Source organism: Manacus candei, unplaced genomic scaffold, assembly GCF_025592945.1.
Source record: "Manacus candei isolate 608988 ecotype Guabito, Panama unplaced genomic scaffold, ASM2559294v1 h1tg000017l, whole genome shotgun sequence".
In the NCBI taxonomy this organism is placed as follows: domain Eukaryota; kingdom Metazoa; phylum Chordata; class Aves; order Passeriformes; family Pipridae; genus Manacus; species Manacus candei.
Genome location: NW_026138065.1, coordinates 6,940,292 through 6,960,615, shown reverse-complemented (window position 1 = coordinate 6,960,615; position 20,324 = coordinate 6,940,292). Strand labels below are relative to the sequence as shown.

Genomic DNA, 20,324 nt, shown 5'->3' with positions numbered 1-20,324 from the left:
TACAGAAGAGGGTAGAAGTATTACCCCCATTTTACAGATAAATGCATACAGTTGAAAATACTGAACAATATTTTTGTGGTAATTCCTGAAAGTCTGTGATAGGTCCGTATTTGTAGCCATGTTTTTGACATGCATGCTGTACTCTGTCAATCCCACTTCTTCACTACAGAGTCACCTCCTTTGAAAGAAGTTATGTTTCCAGAGAAGGAAAGTCTGAGAAATCTCTCTTACCTGGCAAAAAATGATGCTGCCACTGAGGTGCCTGTGGATACTTCACTGGCAACATACGTGCTCTGGGAAGCAGGGAAGCTGTACAGGGAGGGTTTATCTGCATTGTAGCGGTTCAATGCTGCTTCAGTCAGGCCCTCTCGACTAGTCTCTGTCATAAGCTGAGATATCTGAAAACAGAAAAAAACAGAAGTGTCATCAGCTAAAGCTCACTAGCTGACCCCTCCTAATCCAGAAGTACCTCCAGACTGCAGATGGAGTAAGAGAGGCATTTCATTCACTATCTCTTTGCTGCCCTGTGAACAAGCTTATTGCTTCTTTCATGCTAATCTACAGTACCTTAGCTCAGCTCTAACCTTGTCTGCATTAAAACTAATAGGATAAATTTATCCCATCAATAAATGTCAATAGTGTCTGTGGTTTTCCATTCATACAGAAAAGAAAGAGTAAACCATAATCCTTGCCTGGTTTTACCTTATGGTACAAGAGAGACAGCTTTGCTATGTGCAAGATATTTATATTTTACTTCAGGTCTTTGTAAAATAACACAGCATTGGCGTATTAAGCATTTTTGTTGACCTTTCTTCAGCAAACCCAATACACAGCATAGGAAGAAGTCCCATGGGATCTTAGACAATTTATCATCTCTCTGGAAAATTGGGACCATTACTACTCACTTTCATTGGCTTTACTGAAAGATTTTAAACACCTCATGATTTCATTCTTTTGATGGCCCATTTAACATTTTTTTCCCCTGTTAGGAAGCCTCATCTCAGCTTTTCATTGTTTGAAAAAGAACCAGAGTGCAAACTGACCTGACCCAGCTCTCCTCAGATCAATTGAAAGATCCTTTGACTTCAGAGAAAGTTGGATCAGCTCTACCAAAGCACCTCCTCAAAACTTTGATTTCAGTTTCCTGACTTCTTCTGGATAAATTTACAATGAAGTAATGTCATCTACTGTACTTCATGCAATTCCTAAAAAATTCTTTTTCTTCCTTCCCTCGTTTCAATGACAAATAGTTTTTGTTCACCAACGTGTGTCACAAAATTGCTACATGTGCCTTAAAAGAGCCCTTTCAAATTATCACTAGCAATCATCCAAGGCATAACTTCCTTCTCCCTGCAAAAAGTTTGTAAGAGGCAGTCTCTAACCAGTTCAATTTCAGTTTTCATGCCTCTACTTAAACCACAATAACAACAGAACATCTTTGTGAGGAATGTTAAGAAAAGTACTTGAAATAATCCTGTAGTTCTTTTTATGCTCAGACTTGCTTTATTTCAGCTGTTAAACATTTCAGTTATTAAAAGCAAAGTTGAAGAACTGATTTGTATTTGGAAGCAGAAAAAGACATGATATGGCAACATTTTTTAGACCAACTGTCACATGACCTCTGTTTCTCTCATAGAGAATTGCTATCCATTCTACGATGGCTAAGAAGATAATCCAAGTGTTTATCCTTAATTGCATACTTTTACACCAATTGACTGTAATACTTCAAGAGCAGGAATACTGAACTAGCCACTCTATTTTCATGAGGAACCAGTAAAATTGCTGCAAGTGTCCCCATCATGTTAATCTCATGGTGAGTCCTTCTAATTTACAGGATTCAGGATTCACTACTCTGAATAAGCAGTGCCCTCGGAAGGCTACAGATGAAATTCTGGACTTAAATCATCTCATACTACTGTTAGAATGCAGGAATTCAGGTTGTCTGCCAGGATACCTCCACATTTCCAGTGTGCAGGCAGACAGTTCTTCAGTGTTCTGCTACCCTATGTATGTCCACTTGGGGCATCCAACACACTTGATTTCACTAAGCAATTATTCCTTAAATATTGCATAATTTTGGTTAACTCAGCTATTTATATTTGCAATGAACTAGTACAAGATTCTGCCCTGTCCGCTCAAATTATCCTGAAACCAAATTCATCAACTGCTAAACAGACAGATTTTAAAAGCCCACTCTTCAGAGCAGAGTATACATATAAACCTAACCTCATCTTAGTTCATCTGATTCATATATCTGAAATCAGAATGGATTATCATTAATTAATTACCATTGTTGACAGTGTCACTAGGAAGTGCTACTCCCATGGCAACTGAACAGCAGTTAAGAAATTGATGAGTTGACTTATGTCAACTGCAATCATAACCTCTCCATATTCTGCCAAATAAAGGTACAGCTCCAAATATGAATTTCCACAGGCGGTGCAGTACATTTCTATTGGTGTCAGTAGATCCCCTGAAGTTTTAAGACGGTGAAGCTTGAGAGGCATTTGAGCCAACTGCAAAACAGGAAAGTGTATCTTGGTATTTGGAACAACCAGAAAACAATTAACGTGACATGGGCATAACAGCCTATGTCATGTTGGCTACATGGTTTCTGTGATTATAGAGACTTTGAGGTGATCCATGTCCACATCCACAAGTCCTACTAATGTGACCAGCACAGAGCAATAAAATGCCTCAAACTGATTGTGCACATTCCTGTAAAGTATTACTCTCTAGCTTCCTCAGAATCTGTTTAGATGCTTGGTTCCTGAATTTATTGAATAACTAGTTCTTATACACAAGCACTCCAAAATAATCACTTCCCAAAGAAATATGAGATTGTTTTACAAAGATATAAATATAAAACACTGTTCCCTACCTATGCACTCAGAGAGAAGTGAATATTAGTCAGCCAATGGAATGTTAATGCTTTTTTAATAAATAGGGATGAGGATCTTATAAAGCCTGTTATTTAGGTCACATTTTCTTACAGCAAAATGCAAAGGAACTGAAGGAGAAGCTGGAAATGATCAAACACATTTACAAATTCTGTATTTGTGAAGTGTCACACTATCCATAGGTCTGAGAGAAAAGAGACAAATAATACTTATTTTAGTAATTGCATGTATTATGAGCAGATGCTGAATGGGGTTGTTTCTATATAAATGTAGGCTTTTCAGTACTCTTGCTACTTTGTTGTGTCCAACACAACAGTCCAAGTTCTACAGGGGATGGTCAGCTGCTCAAATTGCAAGCTGTGAAACATCTGCATGTACTGACCACCAGAGCCTGCTGGACAAGCAGCAGCTCTCCTTCATGTTCATTCACACCACTTGCTTTGTTGCAGAACACAGGAAGCTACTTGTTGACATTGACATTGATGTACCATCTGTGAAAAGCAGCATTCCTGAGAGCCCTCCTAGAGGTGCCCTGGATGGACACTCATAATGCAGCATGTTGGACTAGTTAAACACCTTCTTGATCCTGAGGTCCAGCACCACTGTCTGGTTTCTTTACAGATGCTGGCACACTTCCTGGCCAAAAAAAAAAATCTGTTTCTCAGCATGAAGTCACTCAGAACTAAACTCTAAATGTACATACTGTCTGTCCTTGAGCTCCTTTGATTTACTCTTTTCCTCAGCAGCAACACTTCATAGTCAACAGTGTATTACAGGGATACTGAAATGGGAACATACTTTGTTTTACCTAAGATGTAGAAAAATCAAGATAAAATAAAATCTGGCTTAAGCCACAGTCCAGGATTTCCTAATGTAGGAATATCTCCAGTTTTAGTACTTTATTACTTTTTGCCATTGTGGGATTTTTTCAACAGTGAAATGTCTCCAGGAGAAATGAAAGCTGAAATATTTTCTTGAATTACAAACACTCTCTAATTCCTCATCTGGGAAGTCTGCAACCACTTGGTGCTACAAAGGTAAAAGCCCACAGAAGCACCTTGTGATACTGCAACACCCATAGCCTCTAACAGAACAACAGGTTTTGTCTGAACGAGTTCAAGTCACTCTTTTTTTGCTATCTTTTCCTTATATCCTTTTGGTCATGCAGCCAGTGGTGATGAAAGGTAAAGATGGTGCTGTGAACCATGTTGGCATCCAGGATTTTTCAGAGTATTGTTCATACTGCACAAATTCGTACAAGTGTGTCAATCCATGGGCTGAGTACCTCACTAGATGTGTGCCCACAATATTTGACTAATAAATCCTCATTTATCCCCAGATTTCAATACATATTCACAAGGCAGGGGGGCAGAAAGAAATCCAGACAATTCATATATCCAGAGACTCCTGGTTTTAAGTCAGTTATTTTGCATTTACTTTCTTTTCCCTCATAGATTGGAGAGAGTAGAAATCATTCAAATTGTTAAACCAAACTGAAAAGTGGTCTTTGGAGGTAATATTACCATCTCATTTATTCTGTCCTCCAGTCACAGTAACAAATTATCCCTTTCTCTTCTGACATCACTATACAAACTCAAGTAAATCGCCCAAAATATATAAAGTATTTAGGGAAAAACACTCACATAACAGACATTTCCAAAGTTATTAGAGAATTTGGTTTTCCCTGTCCCACTGCCAAAAACATAGTTGAAAATTACACTTTGAGCATTAACAAACTAACTTTTTCTTTTTTACCTTTCTCTTTTTCCACACTAATGTGTGTCTGGCAAGCACAATTCAAGTAAATCTGCCTCTTTAGTGTCACCATCTCTCTTATTAGATGCTGTTTCAGTCTTTAAGGGGGAAAAGACTTGATTCTTAAATTCTCTTTCCCTTCTCTTTTGTGAGTACCCTCATAGCATATACAAGAGCTTTAAGATCACTTAATAGGACATAGGAGAAATTCCTTCATAGAATTGTTGGCAGCACATCAGTGCCTGGATAAGGAACAAAAAGACAAAGAATGAAACAACACAACCTTTCATGCCTCAATAAAAACCTTCTAAGTGTATGTGGGACAAGACAGATATCCCTCCCAAGGTTTCATTTTTTTTCTCCTGTCTCATAAATGCAAGGCATCCATTAACTTCCTCTTTCACTGGTTGCTGACAGTATACAGCAAGAGCTAGAGATAAATCATGATTTAAATTCCCTAATTCATAGGAAAAAGATGGCTCTGCAGTTAAACTACAGGTGTCAGCCAGGCTAGATTCTCTTCCTATTCCAGTTACAGAGTCTCTCTGTGTATAAGACTTGCCATCAGGCAGTATGAGGTTAATTATATTTACATAAGGGTGTTTTACAGCCCAGCTCATTAGTGGTTTCTAAAGCTCCTAACTGAGGACTTCCAACCGAAATTACTGTACAAATGGAAGTTAGCATTTATGAAAGATATGAAACATCCATTGCTCTGGAGGTAGTGAAGCATTCAGGAACATCCCCAAAATCTAGTTAACATTAGTAACTGATGAATGAACTGAATGCACAGAAATGTGTGAAAGATATCCATGTCAAAGCTAAATTCAAAAATTCAAATTCACTACAAAGCAATTCTCAGAGTCCAGAGTTCCTAACCTCAGGAGAGAAGCTCAACAGGAAGAAGAAAGTGAAGGTAGAAAGCTCTCTTTCATAAATGCACAAACACTCCTGAATGGTTTCTTTGGCAATCCACTCTTTATTCAGAGCAGCACTGAATTTTCTGCCCAATAAATACTGATGTAATTACTTCCTGGGTTATTTTAGACAGCAGGTCTACATTAAACAAGAAAAAGGCTCTTCTTAAAGACTCTCCTTTTAAAGATGAGTCGAGGGAAGCACTAAAAGATAGATGTCTCAAAGCTTTAGCACACAAAAAAATCATAAATTCTTATAAACCTGTTTATTACACAAGCTTAACAGCTTAATACCAAGTTTTCCATTACACACAATCAAGTATTCTGGTTGTTCTAAGATATTAATTTTTTACCTTCTGTCCAACTCCTTTTGGCTCTTCAGTTTACTCTCGGTCATAACAAGATAAATTTATTCTTCCTGTTTGGCTCAAGAAGCCTGGTTTCTGGTCTATGGGAGTGATGAAACTAGCACTGGGAGATGCAATTTACAATACATCATTCACGTGTCTTTCTTCTGACATAGAAAACTTTCCTGAGAACTAAGCAATGCTGTTTTTCCTGGGCTTTACCTACTAATTCTTAAAGGTTGAGGCAAGTATCTAATTTACAAATTAATTTTGAAAACTGAAAGAATTCTTCCACTTACTTTAGTGTTTAAGTGTTCGCTATCTGATGTGACAGTGCAGTGGATTGTAGAATGAGACAAAAATCTGAAGTCTTCAGTAAGCTACCAGCTTCCCAGCTGCTAAAACTGTCAGTGGAATTACAGTAAGTTGCCTATAGAAAGCAGCATCAGAAAACAAACAGAGCAGGAGATAATACTTCTTGAGTCTCTTCAGAAGGGAGGTTAATGAAGGAAATACTGGAGTTCTACCTCACCTGGAGAACACATCCCTCAACAAGGGAACTTATCAATAAGAAGTAGGTTCTCTTTCTACAATTTGGCTATTTTCTCTGAGCTCCCTTGGTAATATTGTTCATCACTTCTGCCTAACATGGAAGTTCTGCATCAATCTCTGTGCAGTAATAAAAAAAGTACAGCATAAATTTATGTTTGGTAGCATTCAAAGGACAAGGTACCAGCTGGGAGTCACTGTACTCAGTACTAAAAACTAAAAAGAGAACAGTGGATAATTTGATATTTACTGTATTTCATTTTCATCATTTTCGCATGTTGTTGGGAGAGGTTAACATATGAAAAAAGGAAACAAAAATAATATATGGTCAATTTCAAATATAATTGTTAAATACAGCTTCAAATACTTTGTGGTAAATCCGGTAGAGGGTCTACTGAACTACCAGTAAACTGAAGTGGGATTTTAAGGATGAAGAGGTAGAGGAAAAGAGGAATATTGTGCTGCCCACACAACTATCAAATTATTAACGCATCCTTCACAGGGCAAAAGGGAACAATTACACCATTCAATCAGAGCAACTTGAAAGTGGTGGTTATTTACTAAGTCAGTCATTTTTCAATACACCACGGAATACCAAGGACATACTCTTCATCTCTCAAAAATCACTCACTACAACAGAGGAAACATTTAAGGAATTATTCAGGACAAAATCCACCTTTAGGGAAAATAATTTTGAAACAGTAGCAAGTTCCTGTAACTTACACAACATCTTGCCATTTGACTATGACCTTTTTCTCTCATAGTAAAATACTAAGCTTCTCTATAGCTAGAGATCACTGCCACTGCTGATACAGACTGTGTGAACCAGAGCAAGACATAAGATTCTGATAGTCCTTTCCTTGTCAAAAGAATGTGTTCTACGAGCAAGAGGTTGAAAAAGGCCATGCATAAAGTCTGCTGTGTTCAGACTCCTTGAAGGTAGACATACTGAATGCTGCTTAGCGAAGGCAACTTGCTATTCATTGTGAATACTGAAGCTCTACAGATGATCTTCAGGCATACTCTGCTCCTACTTCAAGCAAATTTACACACAAAGTCTGAAATATTTCTAGCAGAACAGGCTGCTGTAACAGCACAGATTGTGTCTAAACACAAAACAATGTATCTTAGAGTGAGGTTTTTCAAAGGCAGAATCACTGGCATGGCAAAAATGCTGATCGTGCTTTGTATTTAACAAGAAAGAGTCAAAATGTATTTACCATAAACTACTTCTATTGAAACATAACTTAGTTACCATGACAGCACGTAGAGCTTAATTGCAACCTTCAGCTTTCTGCTGTCCAAAAGAAGGATGACCTTTGACTGTTGCAGCTCCCTCCCATATCCCTCTAGAAAACAGATAATTGTTGTTGTTGTTGTTGTTGTTACACAGATCAAGTGCACTCCTCAGCACAGATGAAATCCAAATTTTCACACACATGGATATATCCTCCATCAAAACTGCTATGATATATTTAGTTCCATATTACACTCAAAAGCCCATTAAATGAAATACTTTGCCACAAATGACAATGTCTTAAGATCAACTGCTTAGAGGCTAATTGGACGACCAAATAATGGTGGAGTTCTCTGCTGTAAGACATTTTCTTCCAATTCTTACTTCTAAGAGTTCTGCCATACAAAAGAGATTTTTTTTTTCCAGCTGGATTCCTATAAGTGTATGGGGTCTGACAGGATTCATCCAAGAGTACTATTCAAAGAGCTGGATGATGTCATCATGAGACCTCTCACAATGATCTTTTGAAATAAGTCTTGGAAATCTGGAGAGGTCCTGATTGACTGGAAACTGGTAAACACTGTCCCAATTTTCAAGAAGGATAAGAGGAGTGACCCTGGTAACTACAAGCCTGACAGTCTCACTTCACTGCCTGGTAAAATCACAAAGAAGATTATACTGGGAGTTATTGAAAAACACCTGAAGGACAACAGTCATCAATCACAGCCAGTGTGGCTCCGTGAGGGGAAAGTCCTTCTTGTCAAATTGAATTTCCTTTTTGACAAGGTAACCCACCTGGCTGATCAAAGGAAGCCAGTTGATGTAATCTTTTTGGATTTCAGTAAAGATTTTGATACTGTCTCTCACAGGATCCACCTGGACAAAGTGTCCAGCACAGCTGGATAAACACATCATGTGATGGGTGAGCACTTGGCTCTTGGGTCAGACACAAAGGGTAATAATTAATGGGGTAACATCAGGTCGGTGACCTGTCACTAGTGAGGTTCCACAGGGCTCCATTTTAGAGCCAGTTCTCTTTAACATCTTCATAAACAACTTGGATGCAGGACTCAAAGGAATAATAAGTACATTTGCTTGGGATACTAGACTGGGAGGAGCTGTTGACTCCCCTGAAGTCAGAGAGGCCCTGCAAAGAGAGAAGCAACCACCAATCGTGTGAAGTTCAACATGGGGAAGTGCCAGATTCTGCACCTGGGATGGGGCAACCCTGGATGTATGTCCAGACTGGAGAATGAGATGCTGGAAAGCAGTGCCGTGGAAAGGGACCTGTGGATCCTGGTCAATGGCAAGTTGAATATGAGCCAGCAGTGCCCTGGCAGCCAGGAGGGCCAAACCTGTCCTGGGGGGCATCAGGCAAAGCATCACCAGTTGGCCAAGGAAGGGGATTGTCCCACTCTGCTCTGCACTGGGGTGACCTCACCTTGAATATTGTGTGCAGTTTTGGGCACCAAAATATGGGAAAGATATCAAGCTATTAGAGGATGTCCAAAGGAGGGCAACGAAGATGGTGAAGGGCCTTGAGGGGACACCATACGAGGAGTGGCTGAAGTCACTGTTCAGCCTGGAGAAGAGGAGACTGAGGGGACACCTCATCACAGTCTACAACTTCCTCATGAGGAAGAGCACTTTCACTCATTCACTCTGTGCACCTTCTTGCCCTAGCTTTTGAAATGAAAAGCAAAGCAAAACAAGCAAAAGCAAAACGATACAGTGAAACAGTAATGCCCAAAAAATCTGCAAGTTACGTCTTGAGCACACTCCCCTCAGAAACGGTATCAAATAAGAATTGCATTAGCAACAATGAAATTTGTTATAAAACAGGAAATCTGCTCTAATAAGCCTGTGACAATTCGCTTGATTAGCTAATTCCCACACAGACCATAACTTGGTAAATACTAGTTGATGCTCAATCCCAAGAAATCTCCACCACTGAGACATGACACATACAGACTCATTTTGATCTGGCTTTACAATGAATTCAGTTTTCTCAATTTGGCAGTGCCCTTCTGAATTAAGTAGTCCAGAGAAGTAGTTAATATCACAGAATCACAGAACTGTTAGGGGTGGAAGGGACCTCTGGAGATCATCCAGTCCAATGCCCCTACCAAAGCAGGGTCATCAGGACACAGGAACATATTCAGGTGGGTTTTGAATGTCTCCAGAGGGGAAGACTCCACGACCTCCCTGGGCAGCCTGTTCCAGTGCTCTGCCACCCTCAATTTAAATAAGTTCTTCCTTGTTTTGAGGTAAAATTTCTTTATGTTTTAGTTTATAGCTATTTTTCCTCATCCTGTCACTGGGCACCACCAAAAAGGGTCTGGCACTGTCCTCTTAGCACCTGCCTTTGAGATATTTATATGCATCAATGAGATCCCCTCTCAGTCTTCTCTAGACTAAACAGGAGCAGCTCTCACAGTCTCTCCTCACAAGAGAGATGCTCCAGACCCCTAATCATCTTTGTGGCCCTCCATTGGACCCTCTCCAGTAGATCCTTGTCTTTCTTGTACTGAGGAGAACTGAACCTAGTACTCCCGATGTGGCCTCACTAGGGCCAAATAGAGGGGCAAGATCACCTCCCTCAACCTGCTGACCACACTCCTCCTGATGCACCCCACGATACCATTGGCTCTCCTGGCTGCAAGGGCACACTGCTGGCTCATGGTCAACTTGTCATCCATCAAGACTCTGAGGTCATTCTCAGCAGAGCTGCTCTCCAGTGGTTCAGCCCCCATCCTGTACTGGTACTTGAGGTTATTCCCCCCCCAGCTGCAGGACCCTGCACTTGCCCTTGTTGAACCTCATCAGGTTTCTCTCTGCCCAACTCTCCTGCCTATCAAGGTCCCACTGAATGGCAGCACAGCCTCCAGGTGTATCAGCCACTTCCCCCAGTTTCTTATCATCAGCAAACTGGCTGAGGGTGCATTCTATCCTTCATCCAGGTCACTGATAAACAAGTTAAATAAGACTGGACCCAGTATTGGTCCCTGGGCAACACCACTTACTACAGACCTCCAACTGGATTCTACTCATGACCCTGTGAGCTCTGCCATTCAGTTCTCGATTCACCTCACTTTCCATTCATCTAACCCACGTTTCCTGAGCTTACCAATGAGGATGTTATGCGAAATAGTGTCAAAAGCCTTGTAAAGTCAAGGTAGATGACACCCACTGCTCTCCCCTCATTGACCCATCCTGTACCTACACCAAAAGGAATCAGTATAGAATCTGAAATCGTATCGATCAAGCCGCCGTCTTGCTTCCTCATTTTGTTTTTATATATTTATTAAGCAGAAAAGTAAACAGAAGGAAAAAATATTAGAGGAGGGGAAATTTCATGATCTGAAGCATTCAAAACAGCAAATATCTAACCTCAAGTTAACTCAACCCTTGTAGAGAAGTTGAAAATTCTAGTCTGCAGTGGTCCTTTAGTCTGAGTGACACAGCTTGCAAATTTTATCTATTGGCTACTACCTAACTGTCAAACTATTTTCTGAAAGGTAAGGAAGGCCTCCATCTTATTCCAAAACTGCAATAGATGTCAGAACTACCATTCTGAATACCTCTGATGTTCCCTTAGAATTATGCCAGCCTTTCCTATTCCTCTCCAAGGAAGCTACAGGCTGGATAGTAATCCTGGCGTGCAAATCTGCTCACTCTCCTCACCCCAGAGGTCCCTCAGAAAAGCAGAATGCCCACAGGCAGATCTCTGCAAGGCTGTGAGCCATCCCTTGTGAGCAGAGCAATAAAGCACCATCAGCTAGGCCCACATACATCTCTCATTCACAAAGCTCCACCAGCGAAGCCTCTGATGACAGAATAGCAATGTAAGGTTTCCCAGTTGGCATATTCCCACACTAACTTTGCAAATGAAAAGGAGGAACATCAGCTAGCAAAGAGAGGTCCTGTTCTCAATTTTGTGTCTCTAAGTATTTTAACAATGAAAAAAGACACTGTGCAGCAACACAATAAAACTGCTTCCTTTCTTGTCAAGAAGATGACAATAACATGGCAATCTGTGGGAAAGCTGAGGCTGCCTCTAGCTTTCAGATTTTTTTAAATCTGTTTTTATGAAGTAGTTAATTCTCTTAATTGTCTTGCTGCATTATAAAGCTGTGCAGCTGGAAATTAATTGGATCTTTTTCTACTATGACTTGTTTGCTATCAGATTAGTAACATTTTACAAGAGAAAAGGCCTTTCTTTTGTGTAACTCAGTTCAAGTTGATTTCATACATCCAGATGCAGCATTTATACTGTAATCCCTTGTTGCATCAGCTACCTTTTGAGTCCTCAGCAGCCAGGCTAATTGTGCTAAAATAACTAGTGCAACAATGAAGAGTGTGTGCAGACTACAAAAGAGGAGTATGTCTGACTGCTGTCTGTACACATGTACACATGGGGTAGCAGCTACATGAAGTGACTGCACTTTTAAAGCTGAGGCACAAGTCTCTCTGGTTCACTGTGTGCAGGAGTAACGCATTTGTTATGAAAACAAACTTTCATTTCTCTGATCAGTTACTAACTGCCAGCAATGTCAAGACATCACAAGAAGTTCAAATCTTACTATAGATGTTTCCCTATCACAAACAAAAATCTGTGAGCCACTGACCTTTCCCTTGTCAGTTGACAAGAACAGCTCTAGAAGCTACCAGAGTGTGTCAGCATGTGGGCTTAACTTAAATGGCATTATTGACCCAGAAAGGAACTTCTTTCTGTAGCTAGCAAGAGAGTAAGGAATAAAAAATACAATTAGTTTCTCCACACATAAATGTACGAACCAGATCATTAGCCTTTATTTAAAACACATATGGTCAAATTCTACCATGAATATATGAGGAGAACTACTTCATTTCCAGTATGAAAAAAAATCTGACAGTCTAAGAGATTCCTGCAATGATTACTGCATAAGAATGTGGCATAGTGCAAATTCAGTCCACACACATAATCACCTCAAGATCAGACCTTTTGGGGGGATAAATCAGTACATATCTGATGGGTGTCTTACCAAACTACCCATGGAAAGGTGCATGGGTTTGATCCCCAGGAGTCTAGAAAATGCCTCGAATCTATTTGGAAACTATTACCACTCCAGTGACTTCCTCGTCAGAAAGAAATTATGAATATCAGCTTTTCTATAAACTGCTGCCACAGGTTTAATTAGTGAAGGCAGATACCACAACAGTACAAATTGTTTTCTCTGTCTGTTAGATCATAAGACTATCAGTAGCGTACCTTTATAAAGGGAGAGACCAGAGGACTTGAACCTAGCATGAGACATGAACTTTTGAACAAATACAAAAGAGTTTCTTGCAGAGAAGAGTCATTTAGAAGCCAGACATATTTTGGAAGTAGCAATATAGAAGCTTGGGAAATATGAGAGAGACTGAGAAATCTTTCTCAATTCATCAAATATTCTAAGCTTGAAGATTTTTTCTGTAATATCCTTTTCCATATGTTTTCCTAAATCATCTTCCCATAGATGTACTGTTTTAAAAACTGACTAAATACAAGCCAACTTCTGATACGAATAATATTGTTACACAGTTTTCTCTTTTGCTGCCTCACTGAAATATTAACAATGCAGTGTATGAAAGGACTCTAAGGAGAGTCTTGTAAATCCTAATCCATCCTTAGTGGAATAAAACTTAAGATGTACATCTGAATGCTTTGTAAAATTTGCATTTCTCAAGACAGGTGAAAGTCTCCAAGTACCCTCAGCTCTTCTGAAAATACATTTAAATTTCACTGCAGCCCGCAAAGAAAGCTTTAAAAAAAGAAAATACTGTGTTCAGATCTTAGCGTCTAATCATCAAGTTGGTGCATTGTTCCCTTCCATTTCAGTTCAGTTTTACCAATGCTAAAACACATCTTCCCACATATTACCCACATTCAGGTAAAATCTCTTATCTTAAAAAGAGCAATTAACCTCATTTCTGAAAAAGAAAGCATTCTTTCTGTTTCCTCTGTTTGGGCTTGATTCCCCAGGAAGCATTTAGAACTGCAAAGTATTCAGTCCTCTGCATGAAATTTAATTCTTAAAATGAAGTTATCAGCCTAAATGCTTACAATGAAATTAAAATCACTCAAGTTGCATTCAGGTTAAACCATCATCTGTAGTGCTGCCTAAGAGTCAGTTTTCTCTCCTAATCCTAACTAACTGACATTCTGTGAGGTTAGGAGGGCTCAGGTACTGGAATAAGTTCCTGGGCTAAGTCATAACAGCTGTCCCCATGCACACGCTTTGCCTATAGCAAACACACGGTTTTATCTTAAAATAACTTTTCTAGAGCTAAGTCAAAGAAACCAAGTCAAACTGTCTTGAATTTGCTATAAAGTATGAACATGCATTCACAGTTACTGTGTATTAGTAAGCTTCCTAAGAAGTTATCACGCTGATCATGTGTCTGAGTCCTAAGACACAGATTAGGGTAGGATAGCCAGAACAGGAGCCATTATGCAAGCTTGAACGCAGAGCTGCTCAGAAGTTCAACCACAGTACGTTCAAATGGGCTTAGTGGGGCTAAATGTAAATGCAAGGGATTGGCTATTACTTGGTCCAAAAATGCACTGAAGACGTGCAGATGTGGAAACATGAGAAATACCAACAGAGTGGTGTTGCAAGAAAGGCACTTTCAGGGGGCTGAATTCCAGCTAGAAAAGCCTCAGTACTGTGAGCCTTGCATTTCCTAGGAATCCCTCTTATTTCATCCCTACAAGCAGATGTTGATATTCTTCAGAAGTCAACACTCTTCAGAAGTTGCTTTTCAATGCAAATACTTTTCAAGACCTTGACAACAACCAACATCTCAAGTCAAAAAGCATAGCAATATCATGTTCTTCTCTTCCCGCAGAGAACCAACATCTAGCCTCAAGTTTCATGCTGAAGACTTCCACCTTTGCAGTGAATTCCACAAACCTGAGCCACCACCTCACAATGTAAGTCATGCTAAACTGCATTGCCCTTTAGCTTTGTGTAGCTGCCTTCCCCTTTTCTGTCCCTACATAAATAGTCCCTTGTAGAAGTTACACATCATAAGGAGGGACACTTGTTAACTATAAAGTTAACAAGGTTGGTCTTTCTAAGCCCTGTCACAATACATGAGCACGTCTTACTTTCATGTTAATAATAAAAATAATTTTAAAACCATAGCAGGAATCATAATTTTTCACAGGAATACATGAAAAGAATTCAAGAGGTGCCAGTAGAGCCTTCAAATGAGGGCAGAGCTGGACAGAAACAGTTCCTTCCTGCCCTTAAGGTGAATGCCTTCAGTCATACATTTGGTTGCCCTATAGCCTTAATTGGCATAGCTACAGTTGTTATTAACAGTCATAAAAATCACTCAGCTATAAGAATTTGACTTGGAGGCCACTTCCTGGGGTGAATTCCATAGGCCAACAAGGTGCTCAGTTATGCTACACTGTCTTCTGTTTACTCTAGATTTACAGCCCTCTCAGCTAATGAAAGCAAAAAAGAGGAGGAGCACATCCTCAACTAAACAAAGTAACCACTGCTGGTGCATATTGAAAATTGTCACTAAATGGGCCTCTCTCTGTTGTAGTTCCCTTTCTGTGGCACAAAGGATCAAACTGTGACCACCAGGCCACATTCTTGCTAGGGTACTCTGCTGAATGGGATGGATCTTTCATACACCGCACCAAACTGCCTCAGCTTTTTACATATACTCCTAGACTAATTCTATTTTCCAAGCAAATTATGTTTTTGTCTCCTCCCATTTGCTACAACTTCTATCATGTTGTCCATCCAAATTATTTGTTGCAGCTGGCCTTGTTTGATTTGCAAGCCTTGAAGGGACCCAAGCTGAGCACAGTTTTCCAGGATCTAACTTAACACTTATCTGAAGCTGACCTAGCATTTAATTCAAGTGCACACAGTGATCTTTCCCCATTATATGCAATTTACATTTTGGTTTGCAGGAACCATCATAATCTGTCTTCACTGTGACAGCTTTACAGTACAAAGATGACATTCCCACATTCCCTCTTAGGGCCCTTGTACACTGAGAACTTTAAACATACTAACTGTCCATTCTCAGCTGGAATTTCATGCTCATTCACTTGCAGACTGAGTAATTAATACCAATCCCCATCTCCATTGACCAGCTAAATAAGGTCAGATGAAGAACAATATTTTCTTCTCACCAGTGACTTTAGATGCATCTTTTTAGACAATGCTGAGATAGAACTCCTTTACTTTTCTTGGAGGGCATTAAAAAAAAAATCAGTGATCCATTTAGAAGATATAAACTACAGACATGGGTATTCCCAAAATTGCACAGCTCTGGAAAATTAATTAGAGAGAGGAAGGGGCACAGGCTTTAGTCTGACTGTGCACTACAGCTCTTTCTGAAAAGGCAGGAGAGGAGACAACTGAACATCCATAACCTGCAGCACTAACAATCATTCCCCTTGAGAGATGATATTCTTTCAAATTTTGTCAGTATAGCCTATCATGAGAATTTTGAGTGGACATATTATAACCTGATTCATCAGGGATTATTTTCCACTAAAACAGAACTCAGACCAAACCAAGGGTAGACTCCATACAGCTTTAATGATCTTGTATGATTTCCTGTCTAGGAAAAGGGCAAAGACAAATACAAGACAGTCATATGCAAAGTCTTATGCATCTTACTACCTAATGCATTCAACTATGGAATGCAGTGCACACAGTAAATATAGTCAATTATTTACTCTTTACTCGTAGTTACACTTTGTGCATACTTTCACAGCAAAACTTATTCACAGTACATACACAGAATGTTCTTCCAGTGTTTGTTATAAATTACTGCCTGTCTATGTACTACATTAATCTCCAGTAGGCTCATACTTTGTGAATTGTCTAAGATGCTCCTAATTTTCTTAATTTTTGTATCCTTGTAGGCTTATTATTTCCCAATTTTTACTACCAATGTTTGCTAATTTTTATTACTGTTTGGCAGTTCAAGTCTTATAGATACATTTATTTCTTTCTCATTTAAGTCAGCCTTCCCAAATCTTCATTCGTGAAGCCTAGCCATGATGATGATTTAAGTCAGCCTAAATAAACTTCAAATGGCATTGCTTTACTTATTTTTCTTCTTTTTCTTTTATCTTTTTTTGAGTTAAACACAGGGACAAAGAATATAAAGTTTCTTCTACACAGGACACAAAAAGTCACTGCCCCAAGGAGTTTGCTCAATAAATTAAACAGACAAAATGCATTTCACCAAGGTTTAAAAATGAACAGTGATTAAAATAAGTGGAAGACCAATTGGTTGATATTTTTAATAAGCAAACAGTAAGATTACATTAACTGGACGCTTGGGAATAAAACAGATCTACAATAGATTTAATTAATTGCATTTAATGAAGCCCAAGTATAACAACAACAAAACAGTGCATCATCTGAAATGATGCCCGAACTCTACTAAACCATTCTGAACTGTAATAAATATCTCATTGTTATCTTCAGAGAATTTTTATTTGCACATGAAATGTTTTGAATCTTTTCCCTCCAACTTGTTTAATGGGTTTGCAATGTAAAAGTTTCAGAAGTTACTTTTAAATCAGTTTTTGAAAGGAACTCTTTATTCTATTATTTTTTAATAGAGCGTCATGGACTGACATGCTGCTCCATGGGGACATGTCAAAAGAAGGATCAATGTCTACAGGTCAGTGGAAGTACAGTGCTTTAATCCATATAACTGAAGAAAAAGGTCCCTTCACAAGGTATTTTATAGGCATTTACTAAGTCATCTTGAACAGTAGGACAAAAGGAATACAAGATGGGCATGAACTAGCTCAAAAAAAATGTAGAGCACTATTCCACATGCAGGGTAATAAAGAACTAAGCCGGAAACATTTATAGAACTGATGCTTACTGTGTATTCTAAAGAGGGGCTGAAACACTCTCACCCTGTGTACTCACTTTCAAAATGGCATGCAGTCACTAAAAGGAAAAAGCATGATGATGCTCTATCACCAGTGGAGTGAACTTGATTTCAGATCAGAACCTACTCCGAATTCTACCAGCAATTTCTTTTGGAAAGGCAGCAGAGGATTCCTTCTTTGAGGAAACTAGGTGGAAGATCTATTTGTGCATGTATATTCATAAATACATGCATGCACAAATAAAGAAACAAACCAAGGATGCCCCAAAAAATCAGAAGTGGAATTAATATATATATGCATTAAACCATTAAATTCTCCCTATTATTTATGCATCAAACAAAAAAATTCTGGGATAATTCTCCGAATACTTTCCACCTCTAAGTAACTGTGCTCACAATGGCCACAGGAACAGGAGCCATGTATAACAGGTGCAGATTAGGTCTGCAACCAACCCAGAGGACTGGAACTCCAAAACATCCATCCCTACAGAGTGTCCCCTAGACACAGTGGGTTTCATTCACACAGGGTTCAGTCTTATCCAACAGGAACAGATAATTACAAAACAGAAAAAAAAAATTATTGTTAAAAAAGCTCAATTTTCCAGCAGAAAAGCATTATATAAGGTTCCCTTGCTGAAAACAGAGCATTGTAGGAGAATGACAGGATTTTAATATTTGCTGGAACTACATTTATTAAGGAAGAAATTAAGACAGAATAAACAACAAGAAATACATATCCTGGACTCAGGAGCTTTTTGAAAGAATATGTTTCAAAGATGCTAAAACCTAAAAACTTCAGAGGTCAATTTGAAACTTCTACAGTCTTTTTCTTTCCCAAGGGCATGCTTTCAAGTGAATCCCTTTAAAGTAAAGTCCTTATTTGCAAGTTTCTTTTCTTCTCAGAAAGCACAGTAGCAGCTTGTTGTAAAAGGCAAAGTGTACGAACTCTGTGCAGCTGATAAAAATTCCAGCTCAAACTGTATTTGAAGATAAAAAACTATCAACCAGCAAGATATTTTTAGTCAGTCCCTTCTGTTACTAACATTTTTCCAAATTGTTCTGGACCCCTAAAATTTCTCTGTTTCATAATTCACTCTGATGTTGATTCTTTCAGGCAGGCACAGAATAATCTAACCGCGACATATGAAATGACAAGATGGCCCTTTTATTCTGAGTGTAATAGAAAAAAAAGGTTATTTTCTCAACTCTACAAACTGCATAGCAGCCATCTCAGGCATATCCTTCCACTTTCCGGTACATCTAGTTCTTAACATGTAAAAAGCAGCACAATAAAATTTGTTTCCTCCCTGCAAGCATTTTTGATCATTTTACAGAAATGGACTTTAAAGTCTGCAAAATATTATACAGTTCAGCTGAATTTATATTATATCTTTCCTGGTAATTTCATTTTTCTCCACTTCATGCCCATGCAACATTTGAAAAGTCTTGGAAGCAAATTCTCTAATCACCTAAGCACAAACCATTCTCTTGCTCTAGTACAGTTTGGCTACTGATAGATCCTTTGGCTTTCTGTGGTATCATCTACTACAGATTCTCCAAAAAATTATAAAGAGAAAATTTCTACTCAGTTTATTCAAATTGGGCACAAGAATACTAGCAGCAGTACCATCAATAAAGATTTTTTTTATCATGAATTATGTCAAATTTTCCAGCAGATAGAATGGGATACTGAGGAGCAAACAGCTGTTTTCCAGCATTTCTATTAAGTTTTTATAATTAATAGGTGCCCTCCCACTCTCATACTCAAAAGGAAAACAAGCCATAATAATCCTCCACTGGCACACTTGAAATCACCTTTACTGGAGAACATAGGATGAATAAGGTACTTTATTATTCATATTCATTGAATCATAAAATGTCTAGAGGATACAGAAGTAATGGTCCCTTGCACCACTGGTGACTGTCCCTGCTTCAGAGACAAAGAATTGAGGTGGCAGGGAGAAGTAGCAAATATTCATAATATGTGATTACAGTAATTGAGCAGTGAATGGAAAAGGAAGCAGAGAAACCCACATCACCTACCTTGGACAAATCTCATAATCTATATAACCTACACATACATAACCCCTGTCTCAAGCCTCTTTCCAGAAATCTTCATCTAACCCAGGCCAAGTGTCTGCATTTCATGTACTTTTATATAAATACTTATATATAAATCTTGGAAGTTGAGCTCTGGCAATGTTTAAATGGATCTTTACAAAGGTTCTCAACTGCAAGACAACAGTTAGGAGATCATAAGCATCACTACTAAATCCTAGCTGACAATAGCATATCCCATCATTTAGGATTACAGAGGCAAAAACCCTTCTGATGACTGACTAAGGACAGAAAATAATGAAAAGTCAGTAACATGAGAATGAGATTTTTCCCTCTAAACCACTTAGCTACATGAACACAACTTGATCCCTCATTTAGCACTTACATCTAAAAGTAAAGTAAAATAGATAAGCTTTAGGACACTCTCTGATGCTCTTATAATTTATCAGGGAAGCCTGGTGGCCAGAAATCCTTCACTGTGGTGTTCTCCTAAATCATTTGAACAGTATCTGGTTATATTATTTGCTGTCCAGGACAAATGATGATATTTTTTGTTTACATTACTTCAAAGCAAAAAAAATCAGAAATCTCCACAAGCTTGCACACTAAGCCTCAGTTAAACCTACCTAACATTGCAAGACTTTCCACA

At 38.8% G+C, this 20,324-nt stretch overlaps 2 protein-coding genes across 3 annotated transcripts in view; both read right to left on the bottom strand.

The window, feature by feature from the left end:
- The window catches only part of KIF26B (kinesin family member 26B), a 285,789-nt gene that overhangs the window by 167,820 nt on the left and 97,645 nt on the right, over positions 1 to 20,324 (bottom strand). For both annotated transcript variants that reach the window (XM_051783303.1, XM_051783306.1), the window contains one exon: positions 232 to 398. In XM_051783303.1, the coding sequence (XP_051639263.1) occupies positions 232 to 398 (167 nt within the window). The remainder of the gene's footprint in view (positions 1 to 231; positions 399 to 20,324) is intronic.
- Positions 1 to 20,324, bottom strand: part of CNST (consortin, connexin sorting protein) — a 668,223-nt gene that overhangs the window by 644,191 nt on the left and 3,708 nt on the right. The window lies entirely within an intron of this gene.